General features: G+C 35.6%; 1 protein-coding gene across 2 annotated transcripts in view; it reads left to right on the top strand.

Moving 5' to 3' along the window:
• The window catches only part of Gnptab (N-acetylglucosamine-1-phosphate transferase subunits alpha and beta), a 62,129-nt gene that overhangs the window by 12,985 nt on the left and 35,008 nt on the right, over positions 1-14,136 (top strand). For both annotated transcript variants that reach the window (XM_067287436.1, XM_067287437.1), the window contains exons 6-9: positions 3,471-3,620; positions 11,239-11,280; positions 11,351-11,482; positions 12,107-12,277. In XM_067287436.1, the coding sequence (XP_067143537.1) occupies positions 3,471-3,620; positions 11,239-11,280; positions 11,351-11,482; positions 12,107-12,277 (495 nt within the window). The remainder of the gene's footprint in view (positions 1-3,470; positions 3,621-11,238; positions 11,281-11,350; positions 11,483-12,106; positions 12,278-14,136) is intronic.

Here is a 14,136-nt window from a genome sequence, read left to right as displayed (position 1 = left end):
ACTGGAGAACAACACTACATCTCAGGGTTAGTAACACTTCCATACAAACAAACCAAATTTTTATTAGGCGAGGAATTTTTCAAGGAGATTCCTTGAGTCCTCTCTGGTTCTGCCTAGCCCTGAATCCATTATCCAACATGTTAAACAACACGCAATATGGTTACAATATCAGACACGAAAAAACAACACAGTTTACACTGTCACATCTCATGTACATGGATGACATAAAACTTTATGCATCCACACAAAAACAACTTCATCAACTCCTGCAAATCACACATTCATACACCAAGGACATACAAATGGAGTTTGACCTAAACAAATGCAAACACTTCACATAGAAAAAGGAATCCTGAAGAAAGAAGATTTTGCACTTGGAAATGGAGACGTTATTGAATCCATGGAAGAGGGCGAGTTCTACAAGTATTTAGGATTCCAACAGGCCAAACTAACAGAACATGCACAAATAAAGCAAAGATTAATTAAAGAATACCATAGTAGGTTAAATGCTATTCTTGGAACGCAGTTAAAGCAATAAACACATATGTCATCCCAGTACTCACATATTCTTTTGGAGTTATACATTGGACTCACACAGATCTTGAGCAACTCCAAAGGAAAACAAGAACAACACTCACTAAGCATAAACAACATCATCCTAAATCTGCCATAGAAAGACTAACCCTTCCACGTAAAGATGGCGGACGTGGCCTGATTGACATAGTTAACCTTCACTACAAACAAATACGAACACTGCAAGAGTTTTTCTACAAAAAGCAAGAAACATCACGGATACATAAAGCAGTGCCTTTAGCATACTCGAATAACACACCATTAAATTTACACTCACAACATATGGACACAACACAACATAAAAAGCATAGACACCATTAAGCAATCGTGGGCTCAAAAGGCACTCCATGGCAGGCATCCTTACGACCTAGCCCAGGATTTTGTTGACAAAACTGCGTCAAACAGCTGGTTAGCTCGGGGATGCCTCTTTGGGGAGATGGAAGGATTCATGATTGCCATACAGGATCAGGTCATAAATACTAAAAACTACAGAAAACACATACTCAAAGATACAACACTCATAAATGACACATGCAGAAAATGTCATATCATGCCAGAAACTATACAACACATTACTTCTGGTTGCAAGCACTTGGCACAGACAGATTATTTACATAGACATAATCAAGTAGCAAATATAACACATCAAGAGCTTGCAAAGAAACACAAATTAGTAGACATCCATGAACCATAATACAAATACATTCCAGAGACAGTATTGGAAAACAACATGCACAAAATGTACTATGACAGAGCCATAATCACAGATAAAACAATTTACCACAACAGACCAGACATCACACTCATCGACAAACATAATAAAATCACATACATTATAGACATAGCTCTTCCAAACACTCACAATGTACAAAACACTTGCACTGAAAAAATTAGTAAGTACACAGAACTCGCCCAGGAAATAAGGCATCTGTGGAGGATGGATAAAGTGCTTATTGTACCTGTTGTTCTCACCTCTACATACCACACACACTACACAAAAGCCTGGGAACATTACAATTGAATAGAAATACATACGTCACACTACAGAAGGCCACTATATTGAATACATGCCACATTGTTAGGAAATTCCTAAATACTGACACTGACACATTTATTTAATTTTAGTTTTGTTTTGGTTGCTATGCCTTGACTCTGGTCCGGCATAGTACACAGCCATCGGTGTCAACTGAGTATAACTACATAAAAAATTATATTAACTAAAGAAAGTAATTATACATGGTCTTCCAAAAAGAATCAGTGTAATATCTAAGAATATTTTAATGTAAATTGAACATTGTAGAACTGTCCAGTTTTCACATTTGTTCATTACAATTTCTCAACGTGTGCACCTCTTGTCATGTGGCACACATCCAACTGATAATCAGATTCTTTCTAAGCTAGCTATGGCACATCCATTGTTACTTCTCTTGTGGAAGCTATAGGTTCTGTAGATTACTTGTGTTGCACAATGACAAATGATTTTGATCACAAAACATCATTTCTGTTGTGGAGTCACCAGTTTTGTTTACATTATTTCCTAGAGGTAGTAGACAATAAGACTTTGAATGCAGGTGAGAGATGAAACTGAATTAGTTATGCTGTCAATTGGTGTACAGTACAGTACATATGTCTCAGGTAGTAATTAACACAATCACAGCAATTTAAAATGTAGCATTCATTTTGGTATAATTAATTATAGACTATATGAAATTATTGTGTGAAAAATACTGTTATATTGGATAAATTATATTAACACAGTAAGATCCCACTTAAAGCGGGGATGTGTTTCTAGATGACAAAGCGCTAAGTGAAATAGCATTAAACAAGGTCATTTTAACATGGGGTAAATAGGGAAAGGGAAACACACAGCCCACAAATAAACAAATTTTACTATAATTTTAAGTTATTTTTATATTAATTTGCATAATAATATATGTTAAATAACACACAAACATATGCACACAGAAATGTAAAGTTTATTTTTTGTGACAAAGGTCTTGACTTTTCTGAAATTCTTGTTTTTTGCAATAAAGTCGTCGTGTAGTTTCATTTGTCGCTTTTTTTTCTTTTCTTAAGCAAATGTCAGTAGCAGAAGATCGCATCCAAAATGTCTCGTTTTGCTTTTGCACTCCTTTCAAAATCTGGATCATCTGTTACAATTTGATCAACAATTTCAGTTATCGTTACCGAACTTTTACTAAGGAAATCTGTAGAGAAATTCTTTGGGGTTCTTCATTTTCAGAGTCACAATTTTCCAGTTTTACATGAATTTTTTGTTCTGCCAGTTCTTGTAGGTTGTCATTGGTAAGGCTCTCATCAGAAACCTGCAGTAACTCCTCAATATCCTTCTCATCTACATCTCTAAGTTTTGCAGTATTGATTAGGTTGACAATTGGTCAACCTAACGATACAGCCATAGGCTCTTCTCATTGAGAATGCTTGGATACTTCCAGCCTTAACTTCCAAATTCCATTTATGCATTTATTAGTTAATTCTTGCCAAGCGAAGTCGATATTTTCTATAGCATCCATGATGTTATATTTTTTCCAAAATTGCACAAAAGAAACATAGATTTAAGGAAAGTGCAGCACTACAACGAATTGCCACCTTTTGCCAATTGGTTCATGTTTGGGAATAATTGTATTATATATGAATCAATGAAATGCTGTGTTAATTTGAATTGGCATAAATTTTTAGCATTTTTTTACACTTCGAGCAGACCACATTACATTGAATCAGCATTAATTGAGGCAGCGTTAAGCGGGGTCTTGCTGTAGATATAAATTTTTAAAATTTATATATCATGGAAGTAAAGACAGTTACATTTTATTTTATGGATGAAATTATAAAACCAATTGTTTCATCATTATGATGTTTATTATGTTTCTTTCTTATAGATTTATTTATATAAAGAGAAAAGTCTAGCTGTTGTAACAGTTATGAACAAAGAAGCTCAAGACAAAGTTCTTCAATTTGAACATAACATAACAATAGATGGAAAATCAGTTAAATTAAGTGCCGCAAACCTTGTTGTGCAGTTTCCCACGGTAAATAAAAAATTTAATCATTTAATTGAAATATGATTAATAATTACTTATTAAATACAGTCAAACCTGTCTATAACAGAAACTGTATATAGCAAAAACCTGTCATTAACCTATCCAATGTTGAATATTTTCTTTGTCGCATGTTACTCCATGTTGAATTTTTTTCGATGTTAAGCCTAACTTAATCATACATTTTAGAAAAATAATGCTTGTGTTGTATTGCCAACATACAAAAAAACAGATATCATTTCTTATTTTCATATGTCTGTTATTAGGGAGTGATGGAAAAATTTCACACAAGCAAGACATGTAGCCCACCGCAGTCGACCGTCACACAAAAATCAGTTACATTTATCTGAATGGCATTTTCCTAGTTTTATACCATCAACAGAAAAAAACATCCAACCAGAGTTTGTAGTTTGTTTAGCAAACAAAAAGCAATTAGAATCACGTTATCAGTGCCAACAATGTTCCATTCCACTATGCGTTGTTCCTTGCTTTGAGATTTATCATAGTAAAGCTAACTTCTGAAATAAAATTTTTTGTTTTTGCATTTCCTAATATGTCTATTTTGTGTGTGTAAAATACAAAGTAATTTGGAATAATACAATAGCCACAATTATATGAAAAAACACTTTTTTATACCATTTCACTGTTTTTCTCATGCACAGATAATTGTCTATCACTCCATCACACAGATTAATTCCACCCATATTTCAATTATATTTTAAAATACAAATCAGCTTCATTAATACATCTCCTGATCTGTTAAGTTTACCAGAATCTGAGAATTCGTTGTTACTCATTGTACTTAGAATTGTCACATCCCTTTTATCTTTCCAATAAAACACAGACAATTCATCTTTCTGACAGGTTGTAAATTTCCCTTCCTTCAATTTATGATCAGGAAAATTGTGTGGCATTCCAATCTGATTTTTGTTCACAGTTCCACATTCATATTTTTGTTTATCCAGAAGCATTTTTGCTAATGTCGGTGAGATGAAAAACCTGTCTAAGAAATTTTGTGATTCTTACTGAGCAACAATTCTAATAAGGTAGCACAACTTTCTCACCTTGCCCATCCTTTAAAATTTCCATATTCTGTCATAGCTCCCATGTAAACTAAAAAGTCCCAAACATATCCTGTTCGTGACTTGCAAATTTCAAAGCTTTTTATGCCAAAATGAGCACACTTGCTTGGTATATACTGTTTAAATTCCAGTCTGCCTTTTCATAACATAGGACTTTCATCTACACCAGGCCTGGCCAACCCACAGCCCGCCACGTTAAATTGTGTGGCCCGCTAAGCAATATTATATATCTATTAAAACTTTTGTTTCCCGTTATGTGTACACCAAAACAATTAAATAAATGATAACTTGCATTTGTCACTGTTATAATGCACAAGTGCGAGTACGAATTCTTGGTATAACAATAAAATCTTATTCATTTTGTATTTGTTTTACTTTTTTAAAAGCATGTTTGCCTAAATTGTGGCCCACCGTAATTTTACACGTGATCAAGTGGCCCGCAAAATAATTTGGGTTGGCCAGGCCTGGTCTACACACACATTTTCATCTTGGATGTAAGCATATTTGAACCTGTGGCAAAAATGATCGATAACATTGCATAATTTATGCAGTTTATCACCACCACCTGAGGCTTGATTATTGTCTGTAAAATGCAAACATGACAATGAAAGCAGAAAGTGGTTGCTCAACATCACATTAAAAAAAAATGGTGTAGAAAAAACATCTTCAATTGTAACATACATACTTAGGCATGGTTTTCTAATGATACTTGTGACCATAATAAGTCTTATAAATTAGCTAATTTCTGGATTTGTTGTTGGTTTTCAGTTTTTTATACGACTATTTTTCTGTAAATCGTCACTATTCATCAAATATCACCATACATGTTCGTTTCTTCAATGATCTTGTTCACAAGTTCATCATTGAAAAGTACACTAAAGCAGTCCGAGTGGTGTAGGCAGCAGCTGTAAGGTTTTATTTTATTTTTAAATTGGTTACTCATTTTTATCTTAGTTAGAGAACTTTTTATGGTTGAATGAAAAATTAAAGTTAAAATAAAAATATTTGTTATTAACTGAAAATTTGTTTTAGCGGGTGATAGTGATAGTGATAGTGTGCGAAAGAAATGGCGTACCCAGGGGTGTTGCCAATAAGAAAGGAGGTGATAGAGAGGGTGAGAGAAGGATGGGGGGAAGGGAATGGAGTGGAAGAGAGAAAAGGGGAGGGAAAGAAGAGAACAGTAGAGTGATATGCAGGGACCAATTGGATGGGATCCTGAAAATAAAAAGTGGTGTGAGCTGTACAAATGAGAGACAAAGTGTAGTAGACAGAGAAGAGTATGCTCTGAAAAGTAACAGTTGTACAGTTAAAAACAGTTATCTGCCCACTAAAAACAGGATTGATAAGCGGGGGCAGATTGGAGGAGGACACAAAGGGTCTAGCCCTTATAATGTAAGCAGTAATAAGTCCGACGACTTGGTTATCGTTCTGCGTCTGTTGTAAAAGTTCATTAATGGAAGATGCTTACAGAAGTTTTTTAGTCCATGGAAGATCCGTGTTGAGGAGAGGAGGACACTGAAGTTGCAGGGCCAATGATGACCTTCCGCTTGCACTACGTTACGCAGATTTCCGCGGTAGGAGGTGTACTTAGGGCAGGTGAATAAAACGTGGAATGGATCCTCTCTTTCTACGATGTCACAATTGCACTTACCGTTTCCTTTCTTGAGGAAACGATTAAGGTACGCCCGGAAGTTCCCATGCGCCGTCATAAGCTGAGTGATAGCATGGTTGATGTGGAAGAAGGATAAGTTAAGGTGTGTGCTAACACTTGGGAGAAATTTGTACGTGTGCCGGCTGGTGGTGCCTGTATCCCACTCTTTTTGCCAGATGGTAGTGAGTAGTTCGTGCAGTTCTCTGTGAAGAGTAGAGAGAGGGATGGCTTCATAAGCATAGGAGTCAGCTATCTTGTGGGCATTCTTAGCCAGCCTGTCAGCCCTTTCATTACCAGGATTCCCAGAGTGACTCTGAACCCAGTAGAAATTAATGTAGGCTGAGTTATTGATTTCATTAAGGAGATTAAGACTTTTTGTCAATGATGGGCAGTTTTTGGTTCCGATTCTTTATCTGATGGAGTGCCACACGACTGTCTGTGATGATGATGACAGTTTTTCCCGAAAAGCAGGAGATATTTTGATTGATATACTTCAGGGTGGCAAGGATGGCCAGGGATTCTGCCTGGTTATTAGAGCATTGATTGCGCAAGCGAAGAGCAGTTTGCCAATGATGTTTCTTAGTGCTATCGACCAGGCAAGCAGAGGTGCTCACAGCATCCCAGGTTTTTGAACAGTCAGTGAAGAAATTTAGTCCAGTAAGTGAGGCTGGTAAATTAAAGTAAATCCTATTGGTGGGAGCCGGTTAATATTGCAATTGAGGTCTATCCTGTAGTTAGAAATGTCATTAATCAATTTGCTGAAGGAGTCGGGGAGATGCATTTTGGAGATCAACTTTCTGAGTTCAAGTTGGGTGATGTTACGAAAATGAAGTTTCATAAGTAGATTCCTTAGATACCTTGCAAGGACCCAGGTGAATAGAAAGGAGCCCAGCGATGACCAGGAGGGCATTGGTTGGAGCGGTCCTATAAGATTTGGTGATTGCAATCACAGCTTTATGCTGTGTGGAGAGCAGTTTCCATCTGATATGGATGTTGTTGGCTGCGTAGCCCCACTCCTCGCTTCCATAGGTTAGAATCGGTTCAATTGCACCCGTATAGATGAGCTGGCTGGTTCGATGATCAAGCCCCCAGTAGTTCCTGGCAATACTCCTGAGGGAGTGGTTGATACGAATTGCCTTATTGTACACATATTGAGTGTGATCCCTCCAGGTCAGTTTGAGGTCAAGGATTACCCCAAGGTATTTGATACTATTGACACATTGAATCCTTTGGCCCTTGATATGGATGGTCGGTTTTTTACATAATGGATTCTCTTTAGGAAAGACCATACAGTAACTTTTATTATGGTTAATGATGAGGTAATTGTCCTCGCTCCAGTTGAGAATACTTTGTAGGAGATTGTTAGTGTGCTGTTGAAGAACCTCATGATTTTGGTGAGAAAGCAGGACGACAGTGTCGTCTGCATAACCTTGCAGATAAGGGTTGCCAGGGAAGTCAGAGGTATTGATAGAGTTGAGAAGCCCATCGTAAAGAATGTTCCATAGCGTTGGACCTGATTTGGAACCTTGAGGGCAGCCCCTATTGATAGCGGTTTTGTACATTATGGTTCCTTGTTCTATTGCTAGGGCAGTTCACCCTGATAAATAACTTCTGAGGAGCCCATGGATGTTGGCTGGACAGTTGAGATTTGCAAGATTAGTCAGGATAGCAGGCCACCACGCGTGGTCGAAAGCGCCCTTAAAATCAATCGAGACTATCATCGTGTGTTTCCCATCGCTTTTGGCATCACAAACATAATCAAGGATCTTACCTATTGTTTGGTGGGCACTCTTATTTCTCCTGAACCCATATTGGGATGGGTGAAGTTTATTCGTTTTCTCCAAGTGATGGAGGATCCGTTTTCCCGTTAGAGCATCCAGAACCTTTCCCAAAATAGCCAGGAGGGATATGAGGCGGTAGTCAGAGGACTTGGTGGGGGAGGTGTCCTTAGTCTTGGCGATTAGCCTTACGGCTGCTTCTTTCCAGATGGCTGGGAAGTACTTAAGGTTCAAACATTTATTGAAGATAATTAAGAAAGTAGTAGGTATGGCCTCGTAGGCATGTTGTGCCATCTGCCAGTTAATCAAGTCAGGACCAGGGGCCTTACGCTTTTTGATTTTATGAAATTCCCTACTTATCTCCTCTGAGATGAAAGGTCTATCGTTGTCAGTCAGAAGTGGAATTAGGCTTTGATTCCTGATTTCTTGTTGCTTGGGATTATTGTTGGTTGGATTATCATGTGGGAAGAGGTCAGTAAAAATGACTTGGTAAGTTTCATTGAGGTTGATTGTCTTGCCGGTATCAGGTGAGATGGTAGCCGGAGGTGTCAGAGGTTTTTTTCTTTCTAATGGCCATGTAATAAGGAGTTGACCATGGTCCATAGTGGTTGGAGGTGGTGCAGAACTCCTGCCAAGACTTTCGTCTTGTGTTGTTGATTAACGTCTTGTAGTCCCTAAAAACGGTTCTATATTCATCGGTTCTCAGAGATTTTAATGCCGGGTCGTCTGTAGTCCTGATTTTACGTCTCACCCTTTGTACCACAGTCCGTTTTGCAGCTAATTCCCTATTCCACCAGGGGGCAGAGGGTCTACAGACATTGACTTCGGTCGCAGATTGAAAGGCCCTCTTAATGTCGGATTGTAAGGTGAAAACTACATTGTCAAGCATATGAGTAGTGTTAATTTGAATCAGCCCCATGTGGTTCCAAATTGTTTTTAGTGTCTTTTCGAAACTCTCCCAGTTAGTCCTATTAGCAATAAAGTAGTTAGCATGAGAGGAGGTCATGTTTATGGTGGTCTGGATATAGGCATTATCGCTTACTGAGGGGATAGCCAAGGTCTGGCAATCGATGTTAAACCTGGTGGCAGTACTGTTCCCCAGGCAGAGATCAATCCAGCTCTCACCGTTGTGATTTGAGAAGGTAGGAAGCCGACTCTTATTCAGAGAATGCAAGTCAAGCTCAGTCATGAGTTCAACCACAGCCAGACCCCTAGGGTCTTCAAAGGGACTGAACCAGATAGGGGATTTGGAATTAAAGTCCCCACAGACAATCTTAGGGCCTGGTGGGAGGGCATGGACAATGGTCTTGATGATAAGGAGAGGGGTCGCGATGTTTTCTGAAGGTGGGCAGTAGGTGTTGATTATATGAAAGGTTGTGGAATCCATATTGACACTGATAGTGGTAGTGTATTCAGTACAGTGTTGAGAGACCAGTTGACAGATTTGGTTTTTATTCCTTATTAGAAAGCCAGTCTTAATGGGAAAATTGTCAATTTTCTTAGTTAAGTGATGACCCTGGCCTAAGAGGGCTACCTTGTTGTCATAGGTGTAGGGCTCCTGGTAGGCAAGAATATCTTTTCCCGAGTGCGAAAAGGACGTTAAAAGAAGATACAAAGATTTTGTGATTGCTTCTGTAAATTCAATATTGTAAAGTAAGAATATCTGTGTTTCTCTCGACCATAATCTGGACCGTAGCTGACGAGGCCGCCTTGCATTTCTGAAGATTAATTTGTAGAATTTTAAGGTGATGGTAGTCCTTAACACTACTGGAGATCAGATTATGAATTGGAGGAGAATTATCCATGATGAAAACAAGAATGGAAAGCGACTTATTCATAGTGGGTGCTATTAACCTGTATTGTCTTGTATTTTTTTAGAATAGGGCAGTTTTTGTCTAAGGCATTATGGTCTGTTCTTAACTTTTTGTGATCAGGGAGAGTCTTGTTGTGTTGTATACAGTTAGTACATTTCGGATATTTTTGTGAGTTCGGGCACTCCCTAAATTTGTGCTGTTCGGCACAGTGACTGCACCGTTGCTTATCCTCGCAGTGGTGCGAGGTATGTCCAAAGCCTGTGCATTTAAAACATCTCGTGATCGAGATGTAGTCGTCGACTGGTATAGAGCACCAGTCATTACCAGTCACTTTATTTTATTTCGTACAAAATTGTACATTTTCCTGGCCCTGCAACAAGCATTACCGGGAAAAGAATACATGAATAGTATATATGAACAATATACAATAAAGAAAAGGAGTAGGTATGTACAAGAGTGGACTCCATGCGAACTTACATGGTAAGAAAGTTTCAACACGCGACAACTTTGCGCATGAAGAGAAGAACAGGATGTCTACAAGCATCCCAAAATCTGTCAACTCCAATCTTCCCTATAAGATAAGATATTCTAGCGGGTGATGATTGTTTGGTCGATTACTGAGGTACCACTGTATTTGATTAACGCAATTTTGATATATGCAGTAATATTGAGAAATTTATTAATCTCATTAATCAAGGGATACCTATAGTAGGTAATTTGTATATAGCGGAAACCTGTCTACTACGAAGAGTTGTTCAGTCTCTTAGGGTTCCATTATAGGTAGGTTTGACTGTACTATAAATAAATTTTAAAAATTCAGTATTTCTTCCAGATTCACATACATCTTCAGGAACACTTCAAAACCTATAAAATGCCATTACTATAGTAATGCACTATGAATGACTAGGTTGTTACGATAGTTTTTATTGAAGATTTCTACATACAATTGTTTAATTTAACATAGAATTAGAATTTAATACAATTATCCTTTATGATTTTGATTAAATTATAGAATATCGTCATATGGCAATTAACTTTAAAAATTAAATTGAAGACAGTCTGTTGAAAATTGAATCACCATTTATTCAGTTTTATTGTTCTGGAATACAAACTTTTGACAACCAACCTTTTTTTGTAGGCTACTTTGATTGTATTAATTGGATATTGTTTCTTTGTTTTTAAGGAAAGTTTTAATTTCGACAGTCCAAGTAGCCTACATAGAAAAGTTTTCCTTTTGAATTTAATATTTGATGATAAAATTTGAAAAAACCTTTGATTTTTCAGGGAAATGAAGACATATCATCTAGTAGATTTGCAGATAATGAGGTATCTTAATTAACCTTTATTATACTACTGAATTTTATAGGTTAATTATAAGATAAAATATTTTTTTTAGGAGTTGCGTTATTCTTTAAGATCTCTGGAAAAACATGCACCATGGATTCATCATGTTTATATAGTTACAAATGGACAGATTCCTCATTGGTTAAATCTTGATAATCCTAGAATATCTATTATCACACATGAGGTATGTTTTTATAAAAATAATAATAATAAATATAAAGCAAGTTTTTATATTAGTTACTAACAAAAAAAAGATAATAGATAATAAAGTTATGTATAAATATATAAATTACAAGGAAAGTTATATAAATATATAACTTTCCTTGTAATTTTAAATGTAGAGATGTTCTCTCTCTTGAGTGTATTCATTGTATTACACTTTTCACAACTGATGATCTTATAAAAGAACAAAAACATTTCTGAATAAAAATTTAAGTTTACTGAATTAAGCATTTTTTCTTCTGATGTAATTTTTGTTTAATTATGATTTTTCTGTCAATTAATTAATTTAAAGAGTTTAAATTAATACTCTTATCAGTAACTTTTAATTACATTGCTTTGTAACTATCATCATATAGTCTTTAAATAATAGGTGATATTATTTCTTTGTTGGAACTCATTTAGAAAGGATTGATTAACCTTTATTGAATTTCTAAATAAAAATCTCTCTAATTGACTTAATTCTTAATGTATTGTTAAACATTTTCTAAGCATCAAAATTGAGATGAAAATAAATAAGTTCACATGTATTCTGATTTTTACTGATGAATAAGTTGGATTCAAATTTTAAATATTTTATTAATTATAGGAAATTTTTCCAAATAAAAGTCATCTCCCAACTTTTAGTTCTCCTGCTATCGAGACACATCTTCATCGAATACCGGGACTTTCAAAAAAATTTTTATATTTAAACGATGATGTAATGTTTGGAAAAGATGTTTGGCCTGAAGATTTTTATACTCATACTAAAGGACAAAAGGTATGTTAAAATTAAATATTGATTTCTTGAAGAATACAATTTTTTAAATATAAATATGATCATAGAGTTGGTAGAGCTCTTTAGTATAGCTCAGCCACATTTGTAATGTTAAAGAGCTAAATTTGACTGTTAATATCTTAATTAATTATTTGAAGACATAGTCCTTCCCAAAAAAAGGAACCACCATTTATTAGCTCTGTGTTCCAGACAATACATTCTTGGCAACTGACTTTTCTTTTTAGGCTACTGGCCGCCAAAATATCTCCAAGACCAATGAACAAATTTGAATGAAATTTAAAATATTTAATGTCCACGATATAGGCTACAGAAGACTTAAATTTTGAATAAATTTGTTGGATCATTCTGGACTTAAGCAATTTCAAATTTAGCTAAAGGAAAATCTAGGAGGAGTCTGCATATGCTTAATAGTTTCTTTTGAGAGCTGACCACCACTTTTCTGGTCCATTTGAAGGTTTTATTTAAAAATATTGAGTACAGGTATCCTTTGTACAACACAGTACTTCTACAACATGGTTTTGCTCTAACATGGTTTGAAAAGTAGGGCTATCCCCCATACAACATGACTTTCAGTTTCACTCTAACATGATTTTGAAAATCTGTACAAAATTTCACAATTTTTAAGTGTGAACTTCATTATTTGATATTTTTTTTATTCAAGTAAGCATGCATATTGTCTTAAATTTGCCCATGGATTTTAGAATATTTAAATTATTTTGTGCTTTTCATTAGGTTTAATGAAAACTGATGACAGAATTTTTTCCCTTGTCCTCGCTTTCATATTAACCATGTGTCATTGTTGTTGCTATCAAACTTTAATCTTTAAGACTGTCACTGTGTTTTGTTATTATAGATTAATCTTTGTATTTAATAAACGTTTATTTAAACAATTTAGGTATGTGTTATTAAACTTTTTTTAACCCTAGGTAAGTAATAATTTGTAAAAATGACAAATGAAATAAAGCAGTATCTCAGTACTTGAACTGTTCCCAACTTGAACAATTCGGTATTCAAGCACAAATTCTAGAGAAACATTGCTCGATACTTGACTTAACAAATGCAACCCACTAGAACAGATTATTTTTTTTACTTATTTACCTTTATTTTATTTTATACAGCAAATTCTACCCAGTCAATATCCAATGTTTTTTAATGTCAGTTTGTAATCAATAATCAGCTATGTAAGTAAAAAATTTTTTTAAAAAATATCTGTATTATTATCTGTGATGTAATATTTATCTATAATTTCTTTTGTAAAGAATAAAGACTGAAGAGGGGTCATTAAGACCTGAAATGCATTTCCTTCATCAATAAAGCCTATATCAATAACTGTTTCCTGTATGATATTGTTTACGAGCTCACTCTCCTCCTCCACTCGACCTGACAAGCAATTACTGTATTTTACGGACTATAAGACGCACTTTTTTTCTTCGAAAAATTGCCTCCAAAATTCAGGTGCATCTTATAGTCTGTAGCGTCTTATAGGTATTTTTTAAAAAAAAATTGCTTAAAAATTAAGGTGCGTCTTATAGTCCGTAAAATACGGTAGGTCCAGACTGGACAGCCATCCTTGACAGTGGGCAGGTTTTACCGACCTGTTGACCGAGAAGAAAAAGGTCCGACTCCGTCCGACCTCCCGGTGAACCCACAATATGTTACTGAAAAAAAAGCCAATAGCTTTAATTTTTCTAAAATATCCACAAAAAACCAGTAATAGAATGTTTAATTAGTATACTTTTGCTAACTCCTGAAACATAACCCTATGTTTTCATTACTTCTTTGTTTTGTATTGCATGGGTTTGCATAACGCTGCACTTTTTTGGAACATATCTATTGCATTA

The sequence above is a fragment of the Centruroides vittatus genome, unplaced genomic scaffold, assembly GCF_030686945.1.
Source record: "Centruroides vittatus isolate TY-2023 unplaced genomic scaffold, ASM3068694v2 scaffold_464, whole genome shotgun sequence".
NCBI lineage: Eukaryota > Metazoa > Arthropoda > Arachnida > Scorpiones > Buthidae > Centruroides > Centruroides vittatus.
This window is presented reverse-complemented; position numbering and strand designations above follow the sequence as displayed.